This window comes from Jaculus jaculus, chromosome 6 (genome assembly GCF_020740685.1).
Source record: "Jaculus jaculus isolate mJacJac1 chromosome 6, mJacJac1.mat.Y.cur, whole genome shotgun sequence".
In the NCBI taxonomy this organism is placed as follows: domain Eukaryota; kingdom Metazoa; phylum Chordata; class Mammalia; order Rodentia; family Dipodidae; genus Jaculus; species Jaculus jaculus.
Genome location: NC_059107.1, coordinates 85,393,032 through 85,420,772, shown reverse-complemented (window position 1 = coordinate 85,420,772; position 27,741 = coordinate 85,393,032). Strand labels below are relative to the sequence as shown.

General features: G+C 38.4%; 1 protein-coding gene across 2 annotated transcripts; it reads left to right on the top strand.

Annotated features, from left to right (window-relative positions):
• On the top strand, positions 1-27,484 carry Twf1 (twinfilin actin binding protein 1). 2 transcript variants are annotated; one of them, XM_045153292.1, is made up of 10 exons: positions 1-73; positions 1,589-1,666; positions 3,563-3,741; positions 5,124-5,219; positions 6,307-6,411; positions 7,190-7,210; positions 7,980-8,105; positions 8,356-8,506; positions 24,728-24,849; positions 25,598-27,484. In XM_045153292.1, exons 1-10 carry the CDS (start codon positions 49-51, stop codon positions 25,766-25,768), a joined length of 1,074 nt encoding a protein of 357 aa, XP_045009227.1. In that variant the 5' UTR covers positions 1-48; the 3' UTR covers positions 25,769-27,484. The 2 variants fall into 2 exon arrangements, with proteins under 2 accessions (XP_045009227.1, XP_045009228.1); XM_045153293.1 differs by lacking the exon at positions 7,190-7,210.
• Positions 27,485-27,741: the final 257 nt, after the last annotated feature.

Below are 27,741 nucleotides of genomic sequence, written 5' to 3'. Positions count from 1 at the left end.
GGCCGCTGCCGCACCCAGCGCCGGAGCCGAGCGCCCGCGGCCGCCGCCATGTCCCACCAGACCGGCATCCAAGGTAACGGCGCGGCGCCCGCGGGCAGGGGCCCCCGGGAGAGGCCGCGGCGGGCGCCGGGGCTGGCGCGGGTGACCCGCGGGCCCCGGCCGGCGTTCGTCCCTCGGGCCCAGCCGCCACGTCACCGGCCGAGGGCCGCGGGGGCCGCGGAGGTGGGCGGCGGGCGGGGGCGTGACCCCGCGTGACCCGGCTCCTGCCGTCGTGCCGCGCGAGCCCCGCGTGACCGCGAGCACGCTGTCGCGGACTCCGTCCCGGGGCCACTCCCGGAGGACCCCTGAGCGCGCGTGTGCTCCCGACCCCCACCCCGGGGACCCCCGGCCCGTGAGAGCCCCGCGGCCCCGGGGCTGGCGTCTACACCCCACTGCCCACCGTGGAGCGTGCAGCTCCGCCCGTCTTAAGCTCCACTGTTTCCCGGTGCGAACCCGGCAGCCTGTGAGCTGTCACCCATCGGAGTCAAGTAACCTCCCGGGGTAGCTGAACTAGTTCTAGCACAAACTCGAGCTCTTGCTGCTAACAGTCACCTGAGGTTTCCCCGATGACCCCGTGTGTGTTTTGTGTTGAAGAGTCGTTGACACCACGTATATCCCGCATACACACGCAAGCAAAAATAGCCGTAAATTTGTAAAAGAATTGTTTTAGCTGTCCCATGTCAATTTGGAAACTTAAATGTGTAATTACTGATTGGTGCTTGAGCCTTAGAGCAAGCGCTATCTAAACAGTGGCTCTTGCTGGGAGTTGACAGCACAAGGAAATTGAAACTTTAATAGCTACATAAGGGATGGGTTATTGGACATTTGCTCAATGATTAGCGTCCTGAGAAATGCAAGATTACAAGAGTTCTAAGATGTAATGCATCTTTTTTTCCCTTTAATCAGGGTGGGAGATTTGGTAGTGTTTTTAATGCATACATATAGAAAAAAAGTGAATTAAAGCTATCACAAACTTTAAAGGGAACTAGAAAAGAAAATTAGTTCTCAGTATGTACAAACATGATCATGTTTTTCATTTATAAGTTGCCCATCTAGGGTTTGACTGATTCAAGTGTTTTTGACTCACATGTTACTTCTGCTACAGAATTATCTAAAGATTAGAATTTGTCTACCTTAAAAGTATTAACATTATATTTCTTAGTGGTATTCACTGCCCCCTGTTTTTATGTTTTTAAGTTTTGTAATACTGACAAGATGATGCTGTATATTCTACATTTTTTCTTTGTCATTTATTTTTCTTCATAGATAGCCAAATAAAGTACTTTTAAATGTATGGTTAAGCTGGGCGTGGTGGTGCACGCCTTTAATCCCAGCACTGGGGAGGCAGAGGTTGGAGGATCACTGTGAGTTCGAGGCCACCCTGAGACTACATAGTTAATTCCAGGTCAGCCTGGACCAGAGTGAGACCCTACTTCGAAAAACAAAAAACAAAACAAATATATATATATATGAATGAGACTAGGTTTACTTTGCTTTCTCTTACTCTCTCTCTCTCTTTCTTTCTTTCTTTCTTTTTTTTTTTTTACAGCCAGTGAAGATGTTAAAGATATCTTTGCCAGAGCCAGGAACGGAAAATACAGACTTCTGAAAATATCTATTGAAAATGGTTAGTTAACAGCTTTAAACTTTTGTATGCCCCTGTATTACTGGCTTTGATGCTTTTAAATTTCCAAGAGTTGCCAGTAATTTGAACTATTAATTAGTATGCAGTAACTTCAAGTCTTACCTTGAGGTAGCTTGGATTCCTCCCATTTGATGCAGGTCCCTAGGGCCTGTGCCCCGTTTTTCTTCTGTATTGTGTAGCTATCAGAGACACAGGATTTTTTTTTTTTTTTTTTGTATAATAATTTACTCTTTTTGTGTCTCAGAGTCTAGACCACAATCCATTTGTAATGCCAGTCAGTTAGCAGGTGGTTATATTTTTTAAAGAACCAAATTCGTTTCTTGTGCATGCTATTCACTAAAAGCTTGTTTTGAAATACAAATGCAATTTCACATGCTTTTATTTTACTTAGTTGCTCCTTAGAGAAGAAAGAGAAGTATGTTGCCTTTTGTGTTTTGGAAATATTCTAAGAATGTAACAACTATAAATTGACTCCTTACAAACAGTTCTGTAAGGAGGAACACTGTGTGCGAGCATCTTCGGAATCAGATGGATTTGGGTTTGAACAGTAACTGTCATAACTATCTGATCACAGAGGAATACATTAAAGTATTCCACTGGCTTTTTTAAACTTAAAATATTTTGATTTGGAAAGATAACTTGCTCTGTCATAAACTGGAAATAAATCTAATATGTTTTCCATTATCTGCTTACATATTAAAATATGAGAGTAGCTGGTAAAATCTATATATTTCAGCATTCATTTGGAACAAATGTATACTCTAAAGCTGCTAGTATTTTTAGTGTAATCGTCTATTAAGTGCCTAGTTAAGGAGCGAAGATGGGAATGTAAGGCTTAGCTAATTAAGCAGTTCTTCAGAAGGAAAATGCCTGTTTCCTAAAAAAAAATATTTTCTAGTTTTATTTTTTTTGGGGGGGGAATTTTAAGGAAGTTCTAAAGAATACAATAATAAATGCCTATGCCTTCCCTTAAATTAACAACAGTACTTTGAAACACTTGCTCCAGGCTTTTAAAAAATTTATTGTTTTCCTTAATACAAGTGCATCCACTTTAAACAATTGTATTTTCCCCAAGGAAATCACAATTAGGTATATTTTTCTGTGTGCAGTGTCCTTGTACGTGTGTTCCTATGTAGCATACAGTAAGTTCACACAAACTGTGTATTGTCTTATTCTGGATTTTTAAAAATTGTTTTGATAGAATCCTTTTAAAAAATCAGTAGGATGTTTGCATTTGACTTCCACCTAGTTGTTCATCCTCTTGCTGGGAAAGATGGAGGCTATTTCTGTTCTCTTGCTGTATAGTGCTGCAGTGAACACCTATGTGCATATGGCTCTTTGAAAGGCTCAATTTTACTTAATTCTGCCAAATAGCACTTGAAAAATGACAACTCGAGGTTCTAATTTGTGCTTAGAGGCCAAATGTTAAATTTGTAGCATTATTGTAGCATTATAAATCTGGAGCTAAACTTGATTTAATTTAATAATGCAATAATTTAATAATTCTAAATATTTCAGAAATTAATGTGTTTAAGTGGTAATCCAGTGAATTTACCTATATTTTATTGGCAGTTTTCAGCACAGATATTTTAAAAATAGAATCCAGTTTCCCCTTATTTGACCATTCAACTCAACTAATATGATCATTTTATATATACTGGGTATATATATTTACATAAGGCATGTTAGCCATGCTATTCATAAAACCTTCATATCTGTTCTTAATAATACTCCTGATCATAATTATTTTCTTTGTTGCCACTGTATCTTTCTTATATGAAAAGTAGTTGTTGGGAAATAAGTATTATTCTGGTATTCATTACACTGGCACTTGGCATTGCAAACCATTTTGATCTGTTTAAAACATTCTTTTTATAGAACAGCTTGTAATTGGATCATGTAGTCAGCCTTCGGATTCCTGGGAACAGGATTATGATTCCTTTGTTTTGCCTCTGTTGGAGGACAAGCAGCCGTGCTATGTATTATTCAGGTTAGATTCTCAGAATGCCCAGGGGTATGAGTGGATATTCATTGCATGGTCTCCAGATCATTCTCATGTGAGTAACTGTTTTGTAATTTTTAAGAATAATTTTAAAAAGTTTTTTTTTTTTTGTTTGTTTATTTGTAAGCAGAGAGAGAGAGAGAGAGTGAGAGTGAGAGAGAGAGAAAGAGAGAGGAGAGATAGAGAGAGAATGGGCACGCCAGGGCCTATAGCCGATGCAAACAAACTCCAGATACATGTGCCCCTTGTGTATCTGGTTTATGTGGGTCCTAGGGAATCAAACTTGGGTCTTTTGGCTTCACAGGCAAATGCCTTAACCACTAAGCCATGGTTTCAGCCCTTTGTAATTTTTTTTTTTTAATTGTGCTGGGCAGAATGTTTTTCTAAGTGGTTTTTAGGCTCAGTAAGGTTTTAAATAGTAATCATTTCCCACAGAAAGGAATGATTGTAGGGAAAAATCTATGCATTGATGACGTGGAATCAGAAATGCTCTTAGGTTCAGAAGCCTTGCCTTTGAATTAAAAGCATTATTATTGATTTAAAAATTTTAAATATAATTGACTTGATGGGACCTTGAAGCATGAAGCTGACTACTTTGTTCTGACAGTAACACTCATAATAATTCTGAAAACCACTTGCACATTCTATTAAACTTTGTTAAAATTCACCATGTGTTGTTAAGAGCTAATATTTAAGTTATGGACCTATATGCAAATATTTATTTTAAGAGAGTTGATAGTAGCCCAAACAGAACAAGAGGAAATTAGTATGTGAATACTGCCCAGTATTATAAAGATTAGTTCTCTTTAAAAAGTTACTTAAATATTTTCAAAAGATTATTCCATCTTTTTAAATTCTTTTGTCCGGAAGAAAGAACTGGTTTCCACCATTCAGGACTTTGAAGTAATTTGCATTCATTGATGTTGTCTTTAGTGATTTTCCGTAGACTGGCTAAATCCTAGACACTAGACACTGTAATAATAGTATGCATTGTGTTTCCTTTCATTCTCATATCCCTCATAGAATGGTAAATGTCATCGGTAAGCCATGAATATTTGATTCTTAATTAGTGATAGATGATATAGTTTTGAGTAAAATATTACCGTCAAAGTTACTTTATATTGATGTTTTTCCTCATATTTTGCAGTACGTATTTTGAACTCTTTTATTCTTGAACCTGACTCTGTATTTTGAAAACTAGGAGTTTAAAAAATTTTGTATTTTCTGCTTTAAAGTATGGTATATAATAATTTGAAATCTACCTTAGTATTCATTAATAGTTTAGATGGTTATTTGTACTCTCATACTTTAGCATGTAACTTCAGCCTTATTGATTTAAGTATTTGGATATACATTTGGATAATACATTCAGATGTATTATTTTTGGTAAAATGGTTCATCTATGAATTTAGAAAAACCCTTTCCACACTTAAATAGGTTCGTCAGAAAATGTTGTATGCAGCAACAAGAGCAACTCTGAAAAAGGAATTTGGAGGTGGCCACATAAAAGATGAAGTGTTTGGAACAGTAAAGGTACAACACTTACCAGCTTATGTTGCAAAAGCATGATGAAGGAAGAACTTCTGAGGATTAGGCAATTGATAAGAAAACAGATGGCTGTACCTGTAAACAAGTTAATGCTACGAATAGTACTTTGAATTTGCTGTTTCTATTAAGAATAAGTAGTATTGAAACATACTTATCTCTTAAAAATTTTTTTCAAGGTAAATAAACATACTAATGAAAATGTACACAAATGAAGAAAATTGAAACATATTTTTGAACATAAGATTTTTAAAAATTTGTTCTAACTTAGGAATTTTTTGTTTTTTGTTTTTTTCAAGGTAGGATCTCACTCTAGCCCCGGCTGACCTGGAATTCACTCTGTAGTCTCAGAGTGGCCTCAAACTCATGGTGATCCTCCTACCTCTGCCTCCTGAGTGCTGGTATTAAAGGCATGTGCCACCACGCCCCACTTTTTCTAACTTATGAAATTTTGATGATAAACCCTTTTGCAGTACTTTTTTTCTTTTAATATAAGAACTAGTGATTTTCTGTAATTATAGAGAAACTACATAGAAGATGTTAAAAAAGATTTTGGAATTGGCAGGTGGTACATGCCTTTAATCCCAGCACTTTAGAGGCTGAGGTAGGAGGATCACCATGAGTTTGAGGCTACCCTGAGGCTACAGAGTGAATTCTAGGTCTAGCTTGGGCTACAGCTAGACTTTACCTTGAAACCCCATCCTACCCTCTCACCAAAAGAATTCAGAATCTGGATGTGTTTGTTTAGAATAACTCCAAGCCAGTTTTCTGTAGAAGGTACTTACGGTTGTCCCATCAACTTGAAGCTGAGCAGGCTTATGATTTAGCTGGCATAAGCACCACCAAACTTATACCAAGGACTAGTAACTATAAGTCTTCTGGAAAGGAAGAATCAATACTTAAGATGCTTGACAGGCTTTAAACTAGAGGATAAGAGAAAGTAAGATGAGAGAGGAAAATTCTTACTGCTGTTTACTTTCACTGATTTTTTTTTTTTCTGTTAAATTAGTACTTTGTTTTGCCTTGGTTGTGTTTTAGGAAACTAACCAATGACAATCTACTTCTGTCTTTACAGGAAGATGTCTCATTACAGGGCTATAAAAAGTACCTGCTGTCACAGTCTTCCCCGGCCCCACTGACTGCAGCTGAGGAAGAATTGCGACAGATTAAAATTAATGAGGTAAACTACAACTATGGAATGCTTCCCAGATTTTCAATGTTTTGAAATACCATATTTTTAGTTGAAAGAGGGAACCAGAGAACACAGGTGTTAGGTTTGTTAGGGTTATTCTGCTTAAGTTCAAAACAAGGCTTGCAATGCTTGATGGGTTTTCAGAAAAAGATTCAAAAGTAATACAAGTTTCATGTCAACTTCACTGATGGATGTTTACTGAAATGTACATTTTGAAATAGTAAATATTTTTATTAGAGACTCTGTATTTTAAATACTATTTAAAGGGGAAAGGTATGTTACCTATTTATTATTGCAGTGGGTTTTATATCTGATGAAGGTGCCTAAATCAGGTTTGTTGTCACCTCTGAGAACAGTGCTGACAAAAGAGAATGTAGAATGCCTGGAACTTCTTGTGAGGCTCTTCAGTGTCTGTGAACTCATGTGGAGATTGATGTGTGTGCAAGATGGTTAGCAGAGCAAGAAAATTTGAGTCATACAGAGTTTTCCATGTTTTGAATGCATTTTGGGTAGCCATACTAATTGAATGCTGGCATAGCTGATGTACTTCTGGAATTTCATAGAAAAGAGCAAGTAGCCTCAACTACTGTACTAGCTTGCATTCCAGGCTGAAACCAGTCTGAAAAATGCTAAATATTAATATTACATGGGTAGTAAGAATCTATTATATTTTGACCAAAGTTATTTCAGTAGGGCTTTTTATGTGATCTTTTTTTTTTTTTTTTTTTTTACAACTTTGATAGTTTGTTTTATTCTTTGCAATCAGAACCCAGAGGATCATATTGGGGTATGCATTTGCATATGTTCTATGATGTTTTCATTATCCAATATCATGCTGTAGAATCTCCATTCTTTTTTTTTAAATTAAACTTTGTATTTGACTTTCCGTTGTGATTCTGTAAAATAACACTCCATACTAGCTTTCATTTATCAGCCATAAAAATCTTAAACATGTACATTGAAAGCTTTCTTGAAGTATCTCCTCCTCTTCCAGTCCATGCACATCCATGCTGTCGGTAAAGAAAGCTCTCAGCCTGGAACTTCTGCAGTAGTATAACTTGTTGAGCTATGTTGTCTTCGTGTACTGTTTGTACTCCTCTCAGTTCAGTGCATGGTGTTTGTGTTACATCTTATTATGTGCAACAGAGCAGAGTACATTTATACACATATTGTTTAGATTTTACTATCCATAAATTATAGCAAGCAAAATTTTGTGTTTACAGAAGTAATATGATGACACTTTAAAGAGCTATTGCAACTTATTTAAACTGTGCCAAACTGAGCTAACAAAACCCCTCATCCCCATTAAAGCTGTATACTCAAACACCGTTCCCAATATTATCCTAAGACTCTGCATGACAACAGAGTATCCACAGGACTATGGACAATGTGAAAAATAATTAACTTCTTAAGTTCACAGTGTTTTAAGCATTAATTGGCTTACAGGTTGGGAAAGGGTTAAATGATGCTGTTTTATAGAGGTTGGGTTTTGGTTTTGCCACAGGACACTGTTAAATACCAAAGCTTTACCAATAAATTATATTTATTATCCTTAGGTACAGACTGATGTGGGTGTGGACACTAAGCATCAGACACTACAAGGAGTAGCATTTCCTATTTCTCAAGAAGCTTTTCAGGCTTTGGAGAAGCTGAGTAACAAACAGCTCAACTATGTGCAGTTGGTAAGAGGTGTCTAATGGCTGTGAACAGCTTCTGCTTTTGGTAGTTTATGGCTTGTATAAGTTCTGTTTATGATGGACTTTAAATTTTTAATTTGCTTCTTGATTATGTTTACATTTAAAAAAAAAGCTGTGTATGTTTTTAAAACTCGAGTAATCCAGAATTGTTTTTCATCCTTGTCTATTTTTTACTATAAAATTTTTAGCTTAATTTTCAATTTAACTATTTTAATGAATGTTTTCTTTTTGATAGGAAATAGATATTAAAAATGAAATCATAACTTTGGCCAACACAACAAATACAGAACTGAAAGATTTGCCAAAGAGAATTCCCAAGGACTCAGCACGCTACCATTTCTTCCTGTATAAGCATTCCCATGAAGGTGACTACTTAGAGTCCATAGGTATGTAACACATTGTCTTTAACATGTAACTTTGTGTTTGTGTATTCATACTTCAGACTATAGTCCTATATATTTCTTTTTATTTTATTTTAATTTTTTATTAGTAACACCATATTTTGTATGGATACATCATGTGTTGGTACTCCCTAGTCCCTCAACCCTGCCCCCAACCTCCTCAGTGGGATTGCAGGTATTTCCCATGGGATTGTGAGTCATGTGTTATGGAAGCAGCGGTCAGTTTTGGGTGGGGGAGGCAGTACCTCTGGGCATGATGGCCAGTGGCTCTTAGAATCTTTCTGCCCCCACTTAAGCAAAATTTCCTGAGCCTTTTTGGGTGTGTTTTAAATCTACTTAAGTGATGAACTCTTAGAAGTCTCTGGATCTTTGCTTTGGTAAATGTTGAGTATCCTCAGGGTCTCTCTTATTCACCCTAATGTTGTCAGGTTCGCCATGGAAGCAGCACTCTTGCTTGTCTCCCCAATTCCTCTGTGGTTTCATCTGTGCCTTGGCTGAACTGTGAGGGATAGTTTATCTCCTCTGGTCTCACTATGCTCTGAAAAAAGACAAACAGATTTTCCAACAAAGAGCGAAGCCAGCATAGATTAAATGGGATAAACATTATTAATTTAGGGAGAATTTGATGTATGTAGCTCCTCTTTTAGCCAAAGACTAGTGAAAGCTTGACACTGAAGAGCATAATCTTTGCCTCCATGGGATTCTGACCTGGTTACCAATTTAAGATAAGGATTCCTTTCCACTGAGTGGGTCTCTTAGCCAATCAGAAAACTTGGTTATCCACCAAGGGTGTGTGCCACTATTGCACTGGTATGTACATCCTGTCAGGGTGTTTGCTTCTAAGTATCTTAGACCTCTGGTTACTCAAACCATTGTTGGCTCCTTTCTCCCAGTAGCCCATTTAGCGTTTCCAGCACTAGATGGGCTCTCTGGGGACTGGCTCTCTTCTGGATTCCAGCCAGGTCTCTCCAGGCTCTGTGTCCACAGCATATGGTATCTTCAGCAATAGGGTCTTAACATTTGCCTAGGGAGGTAAACAGGTGCTTTTACAGAAGCCTGTCTTGTTTTGGGGACCTTGTAGGTCTCTACAGTCAACAGCTTATTGGGTTAGTAACCAATTTCTGATACTGGGAGTTACAGGCAGAGACAAAAAAATAAATATTCCTATTTTAGGCTTAGGCTTCATCCCACCCTGTCTGGAGCTCTTCTTTTCAGGTGCTTCCCCCTTACTGCTATTGAAAATTGTATCTTTTAGTCTATCTTTAAGGATGAAGGTTTCTGTGGTACCAGTTCATTTTGGATTTAGTTTTGTGTTTGTTTTCCCCTACTCTCACCTTCCCCTCTCCACAAACCCTTCCATTTCTGTTGTCTGGGCCTTGAGTTGCCTGGTTGTCAGATAAGTCAGCAACTTGAGCTGGTCCAGGTTAGGAACCACAGATGAGTAAGACCATGCAGCATTTGTCTTTCTGTGATTGTGTGAGTTTGCTGAGCATGATCTGTTCCAAATCTGTCGATTTTTCTAAAATTTCCTTGTATCATTTTTTTCTTACTGCTGAGTGGAATTCCATTGTATAAATGTACCACAACTTGGTTATACATTTATCCATTGATGGGCACCTGGATTTATTCCAGTTCTTAGCTGTTGAGCAGCTATAAACATGGATGAGCAAATATCCCTGTAGTGAAGCATGGAGTATTTAGGATAAGTGTCCAGTAAGGGAATAACTGGGTCTGTTGGTAGTTCTACTATATTCATCTTTTTCTACAATCTCAATATTGATTTGGATAGTGGTTGTGCAGTTTGCATTCCCATCAACAGTGAATGAGGGTTCCTCTTTTCCCCATGTTCTTGCCAGCATTTGTTGGTGTTTGATTTTTTTAGTGATTGCCATCCTTATTGGAGTAAGGTGCAATCTCATTGTTATTTTAATTTGCATTTCCTTGATGGTTAGGAACGTTGATCATTTTTTTAAGTGTGTTAGCCATTTTTATTTCTTCCTATGAGTATTCCCTGTTCAGTTCTCTGGGATTTTGTTCAGGAAGTCTTCCCCACTCCTATATCATGGAGAGTTCTTCCTATTTTTTCTTCCAGTAGAAGAAGACTTTCAGATCTTACAATGAGGTCTTTAATTTATTGGAGCTTGATTTTTGTGTATGGTGAGATGTGTGTGTCTAGTTTCATTTTTCTACATATGGTTACCCAATTTGTCCAGCCATTTGTTGAAGATGCTGTCTTTTCTCCAGTCTGCATTATTGGCACCTTTGTCAAAAATCAAGTAGCTGTTGTTACTTGACCTAAGTTCTGGCTCTTCAGTTGTGTTCCATTGGTCTATGTTTTTGTTTTTATGTCAGTTCCATGCTGTTTTTGTTACTGTGGCTTTGTAATGTAGCTTTAGATTTGGTATGGTGATACCTCTAGAGGTGTTTCTTTTGTTGAGGATATGTTTGGATATCTGAGGTTTACTGGTATTCCATACAGCTTTTGAGAATTTTTTCTATTATTATTTATAATGTATTTCCTATAGATATATCATGTGTTGGTATCCTCTTTTCCCTTGTCCCTGCCCCCATTTCTTTGGGATGCTCCTCAGTGGGGTTGCAGGTATCCCTATGGTGTTGTGGTTTATGCATTGTGGGAGCAGGCCCCCTTTTCCAAAAACTTCCCTGAGCTGTAGTGGGTAAGTTTTAAATCTACTTCAGTGATGAGCTCTTAAAAGACTCTGGATCTCTGCTTTGGTATGTGTTGTGTATCCTCAGGGTCTGTTTCCTACACCCTGGTGCTAATTATTAGGTTCAGCATAGAAGCAGCATTCATGTTCATCTCCCCATTTATCTGTGGTTTTAGCTGTGGTTTAGCTGAAGTGTGAGGGGTGGTTTATCTCCTCCAGTCCCACTACCTTTTGAAAAAGTAGAACAGATTCACCAATGGAGAGTAAAGTCAGCATGATTTAAATGGGATAAGCATATTATTTGGTGTATATGACCCCTCTTAGCCAAAGACTAGTGAGAACTTGACACTAGAGAGCATAATCTTTTACTCTGTAGATTTTGGATCTGGTTCTCAATTTCAGATATGCATTCCTTTACACTAAGTGGATCTCTTAGCCAATCAGAAAGCTATTGGTTACCCACCAAGTCTGTGAGCCCCTATTGTACTGGCGTGTACATTGTGTCAGGGTGTTTGCTTCTGAGTAGCTTAGACCTCTTAATTGCTCAGGTCATTGGCCACTTTCCCCTAGTAGCTCATGGAGTGCTTTCTAGCTCTAGCAGACTGACTGTGGACTGACTCTCTTCTGGATTCCAGCCAGGTCTCTCCATGCTCTGTGTCAGCTGCATATGGTGTCTTTAGCAATGGGGTCTTGCATTTGCCTCACGTGGTAATCAAGTGCTTTGTCATAAAGCTGTCTTGATTTGGGGACCTTACAGGTCTCTTCAATCAACAGTTCATTGTGGGTAGTATAAGGTTTGTGAATAACCAAAGACCATGCAAAATCACTCTGAGGCAGGGAAAATTGGGGCCCAAGCTGCCGGCCTGTCTCGTGGGAGGAGAGAAAGAAGAGCCAGCCTGACTCTAGATAGTTTGGCTTTTTATGAAGTTTTTCCTTTTGGGAGGCGGATACAGAAGACAAAGGATGGGGACTGCAGGGAACTGCAGGGGCCAAACAGAGAAGCTAGATAGTCAGAAGGACAAAGATCAAATAGGGGAGGAGGAGTTGTCACCCAGAGAAGAGCTAGGCTGTCTCTAAGATAAGCAGGAAATTGTGGTGGAAGGCATTAAGTCAGGGGAGTGGGGGTTAGGCAATATAAACACCTAAAGTGACATCAGTCTGGCTGTTTTTGTTCTCTTCCTTCATTTTGACTCCTTCTTGGGACTCTTGTCCTCCCTAACATTCCAGTATTTTGTTAAGGATGGGGGGCCATGACCATCTCTCATTGCTGCTTCCTGCTGTGAGGGGACATGGTCAGGTGTTTCAGGGGATGCTCTTGTCAGTGGCTACCAAGTCCCCTCAGAGCAGCCAATGAGGAATTGAGTCTGAGGAGGCTAAAATTTGGTATTGAGTGGAAGAGAGATAGGTTAATACAAGTTGATTGAACAAGTGATGTGTGAGACTTTGTACCTGGTTTTGGATGTATTTCTAAAGATGGAGCTACCAGGAGTAAAAGAAATATGTCCATTAATGACTACAGTATTGATAGTAGTCAAGGCCAAATAGTTCTAAAGATATTCCATAGTCCTGAGGACAGCAAGGTGCCAGAATAAACTTTGTTGGCCAGAGTTTGGAGTTTTTTTATATCTAATTTTACATTACCCAATTGGTTTATATGATAACAATATTTCTTGTTTATGAAGACACAATTTTCTCCCTTCTGAGCTGTGATGAGGTTAAGGTCTTTGATTCTGAAGGACTACTGATATCAGTGAGGTGAGCTGCTGTTGTGAATGGCCATAGCAGTCTTTAATGGCTGTACTCAGTTCTGTGGAAATAGTTAATAAGAGATTAGGCTGTGTCCCAGCCCAACTGTAGCCAGTCTTGTAGCTGCGATAGAGGAGGCAAGACTTATTTTTATTAGTATAGATAAGTGGACTGTGACAAGCTCAGCCTTTTGGGATGTACTTTCCTCAGATAAAAGGGCAGTCTTGTTCCGAGCATGGTGGCACATGCCTTTAATCCTAGCACTTGGGAGGCAGAGGTAAAAAGAGGATTTCTATGAGTTTGAGGCTACCCTGAGACTACATAGTTAATTCCTGGTCAGCCTGGACCCAGAGAGAGACACTACTTTGAAAAAAACAAACAAACATTAACAACAACAAAACAAGCCAGTCTATTATCTGGTCATCTAAAGCAACAGCATATCTTGTTATTAGGGACCCCTGTGTGGTGATAGAAGAGCTATTATCTAGATGGTTATTATCTATGTGGTTAGGGTCAGGGAGGGGAGACAGTAAAATCCTGGGGTTGTGATAGATAAATTCTTTTAAAGTCTCTAGACATGAGTGTGTAAGTTGTTCAGGTACAGGTTAAAAGGTAGTTGGGTTAGGTGGGGGCCAAGAGTTTGAAGTAATGTTTGGGTAGTCTAGAAAGTTAACATGAAAGAAAAAGTTGAGGTTTGGATGGGGTTAGGGTTTAAGTAGCCTCCATTTGAACCCAGGGTTTTCATTAGTATTTTAGGCTTTGAAGGGTGATTCAGGCAACACAAGTAGATCAAGTTGGATTGTCACAGAAACATTTGAGTGGGCTAACTGTAGAGAGAGAGGCTACAAGGTTAAGATTGTAGTTAAATATTCAATTCCAAAATTAACAGAATTATTACCAGAAATGCCAGGCATTATCATCATGAAGGTCTAGAAATTTATAAAATGGTGTGGTTTGTATCTGTTTTTGTTACAGTGAGCATACTTTTGGCTGTATTCTCTATTGAATGTTTAAGACCAAGTAAGTGGCCCAAATTTAATTTTATATTGTAATTTTGTAGGTCAGTTGTGGCTCTTTAGGGGAGGCTTTTAGGGACCTGGGAAGAGCTCTGTGGCTCTCTCAGCGTTTGTGACATCTGCAGGGATGAGTCAGGGCCATGCAGACCATGTGGCTTCTCTTCCCTTGGAAGAATTAAGGGTTTTTCCCTCTGCTTTGACTCCCCTTCTGTAGGCTGGATAGTGGTTGGGATCCATTTTTTGTGTTTCCATGTCTTTTCTGATCAAGAAGACAGGTGGCTTACCAAGAGCTTTAGGATCCTCAAGCAAAAGAAGTGTCCCGTTGTCGCCTGAGCCCTTTTGACTTGGAGGGGCTGGGACTAAAATATTGAGTACCCTTGTAACCCTGAAGTCTTCATTGGTTCTGGCCACTACATCTGCTTGTTGAGCAACCAGAAGAAAAATGGGAATATACAGTATGTCTGTATCTTTTGTCTTTAATGAAACAGATCTAGTTAAAACATAGTATTAAAAAATCTTAACATTTTGTTGTAACATTTAACTTATATTGTCTGATGACATGGTAAGCCATATCTGAAAGACAGAAAACATATACATATATTAACATTTGCAAGTACAGACATGTTAACAATTCTGGAGACAATTTCTATTAACAAAATTATAAATATTAACTGAGTTTTATTTTTGGTGAGAGCTAGTTTTGTTTTTATATTGGAGGCTCTGAACTTGAATATGAGACAAATCTATTAACACAATCAAGCATTCTGTCAGAAATTAAGCTAAATTTTGACCTTTTAATTGAGTCAATCTAAAATCAAAGTTGAGGGCTGGAGAGATGGCTTAGCGGTTGTGGTTAAGCGCTTGCCTATGAAGCCTAAGGACTCTGGTTCGAGGCTCAATTCCCCAGGATCCACGTTAGCCAGATGCACAAGGGGGCACACGTGTCTGGAGTTCGTTTGCAGTGGCTAGAAGCCCTGGCGCGTCCATTCTCTCTTTCACTCTGCCTGTTTCTCTCTCTGTCTGTTGCTCTCAAATAAATAAGAATAAACAAAAAAAAAAATTTTAAATCAACGTTGAATTTTAGATTTTTGTTATTGTACTTAAAAATCTCTGGCTATTGTAGCAGATATAAATAAGAACTCTGTTTTGTAAAATTGAAAATCTAGAAGTCTGTCTTTAGTAATTTAGAATCACCTTTAATGTACCTGTGTACATTTTAGTGGATGACACATGGTTTTAAATGTGCTTGGGGTCTGAGTTAGGGGGCCATCCTATTTCTCAGAATCCGTTTACCATGAATTTAAATAGCATATCACCATTAATATAATTTACATTACAGTAAAGTAGAAACAATCATTAACAATAATCTCTAAACATTGAGCAAACCTACCAGTTCCTAGGTGTTTGGCTTTTAGCCTTTACCTGGCAGACTTTGGGATCTAACTGTTTTTTGCATCTGTGTGTCTGGCTGTGGCATGGGGTCTGTCACCATCCTGTTGTTGTTTGCCATCTTGCATGGGTTACAACCTTGTGTTTGTGATTCCCATACACAGCATATCCCCATATGCAGAGTCTCGTCAGGGTGACTTTTCATGTTGTTTGAATCTGTGTCTCAAAGCAGTATGTAGACACAAACCAGTGCAGTTTGAATCTGTATTTTCCACAGATTAGTACTGGTCATTAGTATCTGAAATTTAGGATGTTTAATCCCACATTCTTGCACAATCATTTAATGTTTAAAATATTTGTTTTTTAGTTATTTTTATTAATTTTTGTTGTATCTAAATGGGGTCAGTCTCATCTTGGCTAGAAGACTCTGGTGAGTAGGGCAAGCAGACCAGAGAGGACAGGCATGTAGAGAGAAAGATGTTTGAATATGGGGAATCCCAAACCAACTGTCAGTGATGTGGCAAGTTTATTTAAATCAGTAAGAATTTGGAAATCCAAACATGGATTTACTGTCTAATTTATACTGAGGCTAGGCCTTGTAATAAAAGATTAAATGGGGAGATTTGATATCTTCTTGGAGCCTTAATTTTCTTTTAAGTTTTGAAATAGACTAGTGGGGGTGGTAATAGGGATAATTTTGGAAGTTTTATATCCCATCTCAGATGAGAGGGAGAAGGAAAGGGCATAGGAGGAGACTCTTGTGAGTAAGAGAGGAGGAGATAAGTAAGATGTGTTCTTGAAGGAGTAATTATTAGTTTTGAATAGGAGGGGGGGGGGAAGGAGAGAGAGAGTATGTGTGTGCGGTGGGGGGGGGGGGCCTGCATGCAGACCAGAGCAGCTTGGGAGATTAAGCTTCAGCCTGGCAGGAGCATGTAAATAGAGTGGCTCCGTGCCTTATGCTTGAGACGGACTGCCTACTGCAGTGGCAGCAGACAGAAGCTGTGGCAGGTTGCCTAAGTGCTGAGATTGGCTGAAGGAGTCCAGCAGAGAGGAGGACAGAAAGGGGGAAAAAAAGGACAGAGGGAAGGAGGAGGTTGATCCCTCTTTGAGTGTGGCTGATCAAGTTTGACAGTGGGAGGAACAGAAGTTGTCATAGGAAAAATAGGAAAGAAGGGAGGAGCGAGTTGGTCCCTCTTTGTGCATGCCTGATCAAGTTCTATCGGTGGTGGGAGGAGGGACAAGGAGTTGCCCTCGCTTTTGTGGGTAGAGGTTTGAAGTGGGGGGAGGAAGAGCAAGAGTATCCCTAAGCCAGCAAACCAAGCCAAAAGTTGCCCTTCAGGGCTTGGTGGGCCTGACAGAGGGAGCCCTGAGGTAATGTTCTCAAGACCTGGGGAGCTCAGAAACAGGCAAGGCGGTTTAGACGAGAGTGATGGAGAGTGAGAGCAGGCCAACCTGAGTTATGAGAGACTCCCTGAGGGGGGAAAGAGTAAGGAAGATTTAGAGGAGAGAGAGAGAGAGATATTAAGGGAGGGTGTATGCTTCCAAGAGAATGAGAGCAGGCCAGACACTCCAAGGGGGAAAGGGTGAGAGAAGGTTTTGGGGAGACAGAGAGAGAGGGAGGGAGAGTACTTCTGAGAGCAAGCCAATTTGTAGAAGACACTTACTAAGGGTAGAGGATGAGGGAAGAGGACTGAAGCTGAATCGCGGTGGGTGGGAGAGTCTTTACCTGGCAGATCTGGGGCCATAGAGGGTCAGTGGCAGCTCACTGGTCTGGTTGCCCAAGAGGGCAACCAGGAGCCTCTTGTCTGAGTCACGGCACCAGATGTAAGGTTCATGAATGACCAAAGACCATGCAAGACCACTCTGAGGCAGGGAAAAAGCTGTTTATTGGGAGGAGAGAGAGAAGAGCCAGCCTGACTCTGGATACTTTGGCTTTTTATAGAGTTTTTCCTTTTGGGAGGGGGTTACAGAAGACAAAGGATGGGGAATGTATGAAACAGCAGTGGCCAAACAGGAGAAGCTATATAGTCACAGGGACAGAGATCAAATGGGGGAGGAGGAGGTGTCACCAGAAGAGCCAGGCTGTCTTTGAGATAAGACAGGCTGAGGGCCTTGTTAAGTCAAGGGAGTGGGGCTTAGGCAATATAAACATCTAAAGTTGCATCAGTTAGTCTGCTGCTGTTCTGTTCCTTCATTCCAACTCTATCTTGGGACTCTTGTCCTACCTAACATGTAGCAAGCATTCTCTGGTACTGAGAGTTACAAGCCAAGAGACAGAAAGAAATTTTCTTTTTAAGGTTGAACTTCATCCACCCTCTCTGGTCCCCTTCTTTTCAGGTGCTCCCCCCGTACTCCTTTTGAGGATTATATCTTTTAGCCTTTCTCCAAGGATAAAAGTTTCTATGGTATCACCTCATTTTGGGTTTAGTTTTGTGTTTGTTTTCCCTTTCTCCCCTTCCCATCCCCAACCCCTTCCATTCCTATTGTCTGGGCCTTGAGTTGCCTATTAGGTATGTCAGTAACTTGAGCAGGTCTAGGTTAGGAACCACAGATAAGTGACAGCATGTGACATTTGTCTTTCTGTGATTGTGTGAATTTGCTTAGTATGATCTGTTCCAATTCTGGCCATTTTTCTACAAATTTCATTGTATTGTTTCTTTTTCTTAATGCTGAGTAGGATTCCATTATGCAAATATACCACAACTTTGTTATCCATTCACCTAGTGATGAGCTCTGCATTGATTCCAGATCTTAGCTATTACGAATTGAGCAGCTATAAACATGGATGAGCAAATATCTCTGTAGTGAAGCATGGAGTATTTAGGGTAAATGTCCAGTAAGGGAATAACTGGGTCTGTTGGTAGTTCTACTATATTCATCATTTTCAACAATCTCCATATTGATTTCCATAGTGGTTGTACAAGTTTGCATGCCCATCAACAGTGAATGAGGGCTCCTCTTTCCCCACATTCTTGTCAACATTTGTTTGATTTTTTTTAATGATTGCTATCCTTATTGGAGTAACATGGAATCTCATTGTTATTTTAATTTGTATTTCCTTGATGGTTAGGAATGTAGGTCTCTTTTTCTTTTTTTTTTGTTTTTTTTGTTTTTTTGAGGTAGGTTCTCACTCTAGTTTAGGCTGACCTGGAATTCACTATGTAGTATCAGGGTGGCCTTGAACTCTCAGTGATCCTCCTACCTCTGCCTCACGAGTGCTAGGATTAAAGGTGTGCTCTACCATGCCCTGCTGTTTTATTATATGTGTATTAGCCATTTGTATTTCTTCCTCTGGGTATTCCCTGTTCAGTTCTCTTCCCCATTTTTGAAGGGGGTTGTATGATTTTATTTTATTATTTAGTTTTTTGAGTTCTTTGTAGATTCTAGATATTAGGGTTCTGTCAGTGGTATAGCTAGCGAAGATTTTCCTCCACTCAGTGGGTAATCTGTTGGTTGTGCTTATGGTATGTTTGTCCAAAAGCTTTTCAGCTTCATGAGATCCCATTGGTTGAGTGATAGTTTAATTTCCTGGGCTACTAGGGTTTTGTTCAGGAAGCCTTTCCCCCTCCTATATCATGGTGAGTTCCTCCTATTTTTATTTCCAGTAGGACAAGAGTTTCAGGTCTTACATTGAGGTCTTTAATTCAGTTGGAGTTGATTTTTATGTATGGAGAGGTAAGTGGGTCTAGTTTTATTTTTCTACATATAGTTATCCAATTGTCCAACACCATTTGTTGAAGATGTTATCTTTTTTCTGGTCTACATTATTGGCACCTTTATCAAAGATCAAGTAGGTGTAGTTATATGATCTAAGTTCTGGGTCTTCAGTTCTGTCCCATTGGTCTGTGTTTCTTTTTATGTCAGTTCCATGCTGCTTTTGTTACTATGGCTTTGTAATACAGCTTTAGATTAGGTATGGTGATACCTCCTGAGGTTTTTTTTGTTTTTTTGCTGAGGACATGTTTTTATATGTGAGACCTGCTATGATTCCATATGAGTTTTGAGATCATTTTTCTATCTCTGTGAAGAATGATGCTGTAAGTTTAATTGGTATTGCATTAAATTTGTTTATTGCTTTTGGTAGAATTGCCATTTTCATAATATTAGTTCTACCTATCCAGGAGCATAGGAGGTCTTCCCATCTACTCAAGTCCTCCTCAATTTCTTTCTTGAGTTTTTGTTTTTTATTAATGTTTTAATTATGTAGGTATTTTCACATCCTTGGTTAGTTTTATTCCAAGGTATTTAATTTTTTTCTGTTGCTATTGAAAATGGCACAGCCTTCCTAATTTCTTTGTGTATTTGTCCTTTGCATATGAAAGGCTATTGGTTTTTGTGTGTTGATTTTGTATCCTGCCACTTTACTGAAGGAATTAATCACCTTTAGAAGTATTGAGATGAAGAGTTTTGGGTCACTTATGTACAGGATTATGTCATCTGCAAATAGGGCTAATTTGTTTCTGCCTTTCCAATTTGTACCGCTTTCATTTCTTTCTTTTGTCTTACTGCTCAGGCTAGTGCTTCTAGTACTGTGTTGAAGAGTAATGGTGAGGGTGGGTACCTGTCTTGTTCCTGGTTCCAGTGGGAACCCCTTCAGTCTTTCCCCATTAAGTATTATGGGTTTTAGGTAGTTTGTATGCATCCTTTATTGTGTTGATATATGAGCCCCACATGCCTATTCTCTCCCACGTTTCCATGTTTTGATCATGAAGTGTCATATTTTGGCAGATTGCCTTCTCTGCATCAATTGAGATTGTTGTATGTCTAGTGATTAAGTTTATTTATGTGGTGTATTACATTGACCAATGTCAGTGTATTGAAACATCCCTGCATCCCTGGGATGAAGCCTACTTGATCAAGGTGGATAATGCATTTGATGTGTTTTTGAGTTTGGTTTGCAATGATTTTGTTCATGATCTTTATGTCTAACTTCCTTAGGGATGTAGACCTGTAATTTTCTTGTTTTATTTCTGTCTGATGATGCTAGCTTCATAAAAGAAGTTGGGGAGGATTCTGTGCTGTCTGATTAATGTGAAATTGCTTGAGAAAAATTGGTTTCAGTTCTTCAATGATGGTTTGATAGAATTTGGCTGAAAAGCCATCTAGTCCTGGAAGTTTCTTTATGGGGAGGTTTTTGAGTACTTTTCAATCTCAGTGGATGTGATAGGCTTGTTTAGGAGATTAATTGGGTCTTAGTTTAGTTTTGGTAGGTGGTATGTGTCTAGGAATTCACCCATTTCTTCTAGATTATCTAATTTAGTGGACTAGAAGTTTTGGAAGTATGTCCTCATGATTCTTGTGATTTCATGAAGTCTTTTGTGACCTCTCCTTACTTATCTTTGATTTTGTTAATTTGAGGCTTGTCTTTTTTCTTTTTTTGCTTGATCAAATTCAAGCTTATTTTTCAAAGACCCAGCTCTTCATTTTATCAGTTTTTGTAATTGTTGTCTTAGTTTATAATTCATTAATGTTTTTCTGATCTTGATAATTTCTGTCTGGAACTTTTAGGATTGGATTCTTCTTGTTTTTCCAACACCTCTAAGTGGACAGTTAGATTATTTATTTGAGATCTCTGTTTTTGTTATGAAGGCATTTTAGCACTATGAATTTTCCCCTTAGGACTGTCTTCATTGTGTTTCATAACTTTTGGTAAGTTGTAAGTTGTATTTTCATTATCATTCAATACTAGAAAAATTTTACAATTTCTTTTTTTTTTTTTTAAAGAAATAATCATTACACTACATTGTTTAGGGAAGAATGAGTGGGTGAAAAAGTATGTGTTCAGTACAGATGTGATTTTATTTTTTTTCCTCAAGCATAATGAGTCCACATATGATTGAGTGATTGGATATGGAGCAAGATAAAGAGGGGTCTCTCTTTTCTCCTTTCTCTCCTTCTATATATTCCTATATCATATACAAAAATGTTTATATTGAAATAATGAATATAAAAATAATTCTGTCATCAGATAAAAATGGAAACTTCCAATGTTATTGAAGCTTCTTACCCCATAGATATTTTTATATTTGTTTGCCTACTATTTGAGTTTATTTTCTGATTTAATCAACATTGTTCTCTCATTTAATGACCTCTTGATATAGGGTTTTGTAAGTCTTAAATTTTGTCAATATTGTGCTAAAAATCTCTAGGCTCATTCTTAATATCCACAGTATTTTGTAGATTTTCCACACATATTTCAAAGTTCTTTTCCTGTCTCTGTTTCTACTTTTAATGATGTTCTTGAATTATGTGTGTATGTATTTTCTGCTAGTATTGAATTCAGGGTTTTGCATATGCTAAGCACATCCTTTACCACTGAGATGTTACTCTTGCCCTCCTGAAAAAAAAAAAATAATTTCTTTTGTGATGTCCTCCACAACACACTCATTGTTTAAAAGTGTGTTGTTCATTCTGCAAGAGCAGGTGAAGTTCCTGATGTGCCTTTTATTATTATTTTCTTTCTTTAAGGCATTATGATTTGATATAATATAGGAAGCTCCTTCATATTTTCTGAATTTATGGAGGCATGCTTTATGGTCTAAAATATGGTCTGTTTTGGAGAAGGTTCTGTGGGCTGATGAGAAGAATGTGTATTCTGTAGAATTGGGGTGGAAAGTTCTATAAATGTGCATTAGTTTTAGTTGATGCATGGTGTTACTGAGCTCTATTATCTCCCTGTTGATTTTCTGTTTGGATGATCTTTCTACTGATTATAGGGAGTATTGAAGTCCCTAAGCATGATGGTGTTAGTGTTTGTTTATTTTGTTGTCAAGTAGGTTTTGTTTTATAAACTGTGATGCACCTGTTTTTGGTACATATAGATTTTAATTGTGATGTACTCATGTTGGATTGTTCTGTTGATGAGCAAGAAGTTGCCTTCTTTTTCCTTTTTGATTACTTTTGGTTTGAAGTCTATTTTATGAGATACTAGTATAGCAACACCTGCTTGTGTCTTATTTCCATTTGCTTGGAATATCATTTTCCATCCTTTCACCCTGAGTAGGTGTCTCTCTTTAGTTGTGAGGTGGGTTTCTTGAACATAACAGAAGGGTCCATTTTTCTGATCCATCCTATTAACTTGTATCTTTTAATGGGTTAGTTAGGACTGTTAATAAAGTTATGACCATGAGGCTTGATTTAATCCCTCTTATGATGGTGTACTTTATGGGGTTTGGTGCTTTTTGTGCTTTGTACTTTTGTGAGCCTAGTTTTGGTTATTGTGATCTTGTAGGCTCTTGAGATTGGTTGTTTGACTTTTCTGTGTGGAGTGTTCCCTGAAGTATTCTCTGTAGTGTTAGCTTTGTGTTGACTTTTTTTCATAGAACTTTTTCCTTTCACCATCTATGACAAGGGATACTTTTGCTGGGTACTTTAGTTTGCGTTGGAAGCCATATGTTTTTAGACTTTGAAATGTTCCACTCCAGGCCCTTCTGACTTTCAGGGTTTTAACTGAGAAATCTCAGGTAATTCTGATGAGTTTGCCTTCGTATGTAGTGAGTTGTTTCTCTCTTGCTGCTTTTAGCACTCCTCATTTTCATTGTTAAAGAGTTTTAACTATGATGTCCCTTGGAGAATGTCTTCCTTGCTACCCCCTGTTTTGTGGTGTTTTGTGGTCTTCTTGTATCTGGATGGGCCTCTGTCTTGTGAGATTGCAAAACTTTTCTTCAGTAATTTTGTTGAATATATTCTCTATGCTTCTGCACTTGATTTCCTCTACTGGTATACCCATGATCCAGACATTTAGACATTTCAGTGTCCCACAATTCCCTCGTATTCTGTTCACATATTTTTTTGAATTTAGCAACATTTTCGGATTACCGATTAATTTCTGTTTTGTCTTTCAGCTGAGAGGTTTCTTTCTTCCCTATGCTTGTCTTTGTTAGTGAGGGGTTCTAAAGAGATGGGGTTTTGTTTGTTTGTTTTCCCCTGAGATAGGGTTTCACTGTTGCCCAAGCTGACCTGGAATTCGCTGTATAGTCTCAGGGTGGCCTTGAATTCACAGCAATCCTCCTACTTATACCTCACATGTGCTGGTATTAAAAGCATACACCACCATGCCCACCGCTAGAGAGGTTTTAAAAAGCTCTATTTGATTTTTGTTTTTTGTTATTTTGCATCCTTTCCATCTCTTTTTTTTTAAGGTACAATTTTAGATCAAGGTTTGATTTTTCTAGATGCTTCCTGGAATTCATTCTTGCATTTGATCATATCTTCATTAACCTTAATCAGTTGGTTATTGAGATCCTCTATTTGTTGACTCAATTTCAATTCATTCATCTCTCTTTTGAGGCTTTTCTGGTTTTCTTCAACTAAGTTAAGCCTAGTGTCAAGCTGAGTGCTCTAAGAGATGATTCTGTTTGATTTAATTTATGCAATTGTTGGTTTTTTGATGGTTGCTTCCAGCTTAACAGTTCTTTTGATCAGGATCACATAGCTTGTTATGTTTTCATTTTTAGGATTGAATTTCTGTTGTTTTCTCTGTGATTTCATTGGAGGCTTGCCCTGTGGTACTAGGAATCCTTGGTGTAGATCTCTGAGTTTTCTGACTTTGGTTTTTTTTTTTTTTTCCATGTGGTCTACCCACTTTGGGGAAAGTTATATTTTATTAAGGGGGAAGCAAGTATTTGTCTTTGTTGGAATTTCAGTGAGTGTTCTGTTTTAAATCTGAACTGAATTAGTGTAGGATGGGGTTATAACCTCAGATATGGAAACTGTGAAGATTACAAGTACTTTAAAGGCACCTGGGGAACTTGCTCACACTCTTCCACACAAGGAGTTCGGGGATTGGGGACCCAGGAGCCAGGAAGCTGGGGAGTCAGTGGCAAAAGGCCAAATCCCATAGTGACTTGTGCACTCTCTGTCTCAAGATAATAGTGATTTGGGGACTGAGGCGTTGGTCAATCAGGGAACTGGAGCAAAAGGAGTGTCTTTTGCAACACACACACAGGGCCAGTTGCCCCAAGGCAGCAGCGGGGTTACTGAGACCAGGTAACTGGGATGTGGGGTAGGAATGGAAGCTCTCCTACCCGTGCACCCTCTGAAGAAGGGGATCTGCAAATTGGGGATCCAGGGGCCATTCAGTCAGAAAGGCAGAGCAAAGGGCCTGCTTCCATAGCATGCTGGCAGGGTCCAGTCATTCCCCAAGCCAGCAGCAGGGGAACCTGGACCTGGGAAGTGGGAGGTGGCAAAGGAACTGATAGCCCTGGCCTACTCACTCCACACGTGCACCCTTCTTAGTAGGGTATCCGGGAGTTGGGCCCAGGGGTTATTCATTAGGAAGGTGGAACAAGGGCCGTATTTCTTATTCAGTGGACTTAGTTGTCTTATAAGGGTTTTTGTACTTGCTTTGGTACCCTGCTAATTGTACTTATTATTGCAACTTACAGTCTTTATTTATTCAATGCCTGGATACACATGCAGTATAAGAGAACGGATGCTGTATTCTAGCTGCAAGAGCCCCCTGCTAGAAATTGTAGAAAGACAATTACAAATGGATGTGATCAGAAAGGTACACTTTACTATTTCGAAATTTTCAGGTTTTGACCTTTTTTGGGGGGGAGTTAATGCTTTTATTTCCATTTAGCACAGTGTAGTACATTTCAGTACTTGGGTTATAAACGAAAATATTTAATTCTGATGTTTTCATCCTAAAGTCTTAGAATGTCCTCTAAGTGCCTGGGGATGACCTGTCCTATAATCCTGTCTTAGTAGATCTGTACTATCTAACATGGTAACTGTTCTGTAGCACCTTCTATGACAGTCAAGGTAACTTTTTTACAGTGGATCAGACAGCAAATATTTTAGGCTTTGTCAGGCCATATAGGGTCTCTGGCACATTTTCTATTTCTTTGTCTTTCAACCCCTGAAAAATGTTAACATGTGGTCTATAGTCCATAGTTTATCTACATCTGATTTAGAGTTATTTCAAATGAGCCAAGGGATGAATGAGCCCTGAGTAACACTTCTTGAATATACAGTGAACCAAAGCAGAACAACTTGAGAAAATAATGATAGTTTCCTTTTACAAGCATTACTTAAGTAGAAGCTAGCATTATTTTCCCAAGCTGTCCTGCACTTATTTAAAAACAGGAATGTGAACCTATTTACATGTGGCCTTTGAGTCTTGCTTGCTTGCTGGAGTGGGCTCATCCATTTCCCTGTGGTGTTTGTCCCTCAACAGTGCTTGTTGCTTGTGTTAGGTTTTGGATGTTGAATGTATTTTTATCATGCCTCTGTTGTCTTCTCCACTTGCACAGATCGAGATAGACAATGGTGATGAGTTGACTGCAGACTTCCTTTATGATGAAGTACATCCCAAGCAGCATGCACATAAGCAGAGTTTTGCAAAACCAAAAGGTCCAGCAGGAAAAAGAGGAATTCGAAGACTAATTAGAGGTCCTGCTGAAACAGAAGCTACTACTGATTAAAATTGTTTTATTAAAAGTTACAATATAGTTTTGTAAAATTCCAGCTTTTAGTACCGGAGACCTGAAATCATTCCATGTTGATATGTAGTTGGGAGGAAAATTGTACTTTTTGAAAAATAGCACTTTTCACTTCTGTGTATTTTTAATATTAATGGTATAGAAGATTCATGATTTCTATTTTTAGTTAAAACCAGACAAGGTTTCAACATAGTAATGTTTAATTTTGTCACACTGTTTTCATAGCGTGTTGATTCCACACTCATGTAATTCTTAAAATTTTTATATATTTTTGCCAGTTCCAGAAAGTCTAATGTCTTAAAGTAGGACATATTTATTATTCCTTAGTGAGACATCTGAAATTTTTTTGAAAGGACTTTAGGAACATCTATTCACACTTCTTGTTGAAAATGATAAAGACAAGGTTAGATTATACTCTAAGATGAAAATAGAGTATACCTGGGGGGGAAAAAATGAAATGTTGCTTATTCTTAGGGGCTGTGCTGCCTGTTACATTGGGATCATGTCTGCAACTTTGAGAAACAGTGCTTTTTTGCGGCAGTGTTTTCTTACTGACTTTTTTCTTTTGTTTTTTAATAGCATTAAGATTTCAGAAAACCAACTTTGAAATGTTAAGGGTACCAGATACTGCAGGATTTCTGGTGCCATTAAAAAACTTTAAAAACCTTAGCATTTCATTACTTTGGAGAAGATACTCAGTTTTAAAATTATTTTCAATTTCTAGTGCTTGACAACCTAACAGATATGTACTTAAGAATCTTGTTTCAAGTAATATGTTCTTTCAAAACACATTTATGTGTTTTGTAAAGCTTTCCATTTTCATTACAACCTGGAGAGAGTTTTGAGCCTCGTGTTTCTCTGATACTTGAAATAGCGGGAGCTGGAACACTTCCTATTTAATAGGTTAAGCCTGCTGCAGAGCCATAACTGTGAGGAGCTTTTGAAATGAACTGTGGGTATCCAGGATTTCGAATTCCTTGACTTAGAATACATGCTGCATAAAACAAATGTCAGAAATGCACATTTCATGGTATGAAATATGAAGCACTCATGGCTGAGCCTTACTATCTAATGTAATACATCTTTCAGAAATTCCATGTGTTCACGGGAAACATAAGTAATTATGGTTTGGCAGATTTTTTAAAAATAGAATTAAGAGTATTTGTGTTTTTGTTTGTTTACACATAGACTATAATATTTAAATATGCAAAATAGTTGGCAGTCATATTGCACTTGTTAACTAAAGATCCACTTTTAAGTTGTTCTATGAGTGCACATATAGACACCCATACTCACAGATTCCTGCACTAAGAGTCCTGGAACTATGCTGCAGACCAGAGCTGAAGCTGTTATTTTCAGGCAGAAAGGATACTACTTGTCATGAAGATATAAAATAATTCAGTAGTGAATGTTCTGTACATCTGTGTGCAGTTGTACTCAAATTACTACACTACATGAAAGTAAATGGACATTCCAGAATATAAATGTGATTCTGTAATCCTACTCATTATTAAACCAATGATTGCTGAGCATCAGTTATGCATTTGTTTTAGAGTTTAACTCATTGTTTACAGTATGTTTTAGGTAACACTAGATGTGAATAACATTCCTAATAAATTTATATAGCAGTGAAGTTACATGCCTTCTGTGGACATTTTATAAGTGCATTTTATATCACAATAAAAATTTTCTCTTTAAGTTGTATTTGTTTTCTAATATAGCTTTTACAGTTATGATAATTTTGCATAAATTTAGTACGTGGTAAAAAATGATAAATTATATTGATCTGTTCATTTGATTAGTCTGCTTAATTCCAAAAGAGATTTAAAGTAGAGGCTATAGTAGCAGAGGTGGTAAAAGCCAGAGAGGACAGGGAGGAGTGCTTTGAAACACTGCTTTGGTACATGAAGTTGTCATATTCATGACCTTACAGCAGCTGTTAAGCTTGTGTTATT

What these genes read in the sequence shown, in the direction of transcription:
- Twf1 (XM_045153292.1), top strand. Translation starts at nt 49, where the DNA reads ATGTCCCACCAGACCGGCATCCAAG. An exon ending in GAAAATATCTATTGAAAATG is followed by an intron (nt 1,667 to 3,562) that starts GTTAGTTAACAG and finishes TTCTTTTTATAG; the next exon opens with AACAGCTTGTAATTGGATCA. An exon ending in AAGTGTTTGGAACAGTAAAG is followed by an intron (nt 5,220 to 6,306) that starts GTACAACACTTA and finishes CTGTCTTTACAG; the next exon opens with GAAGATGTCTCATTACAGGG.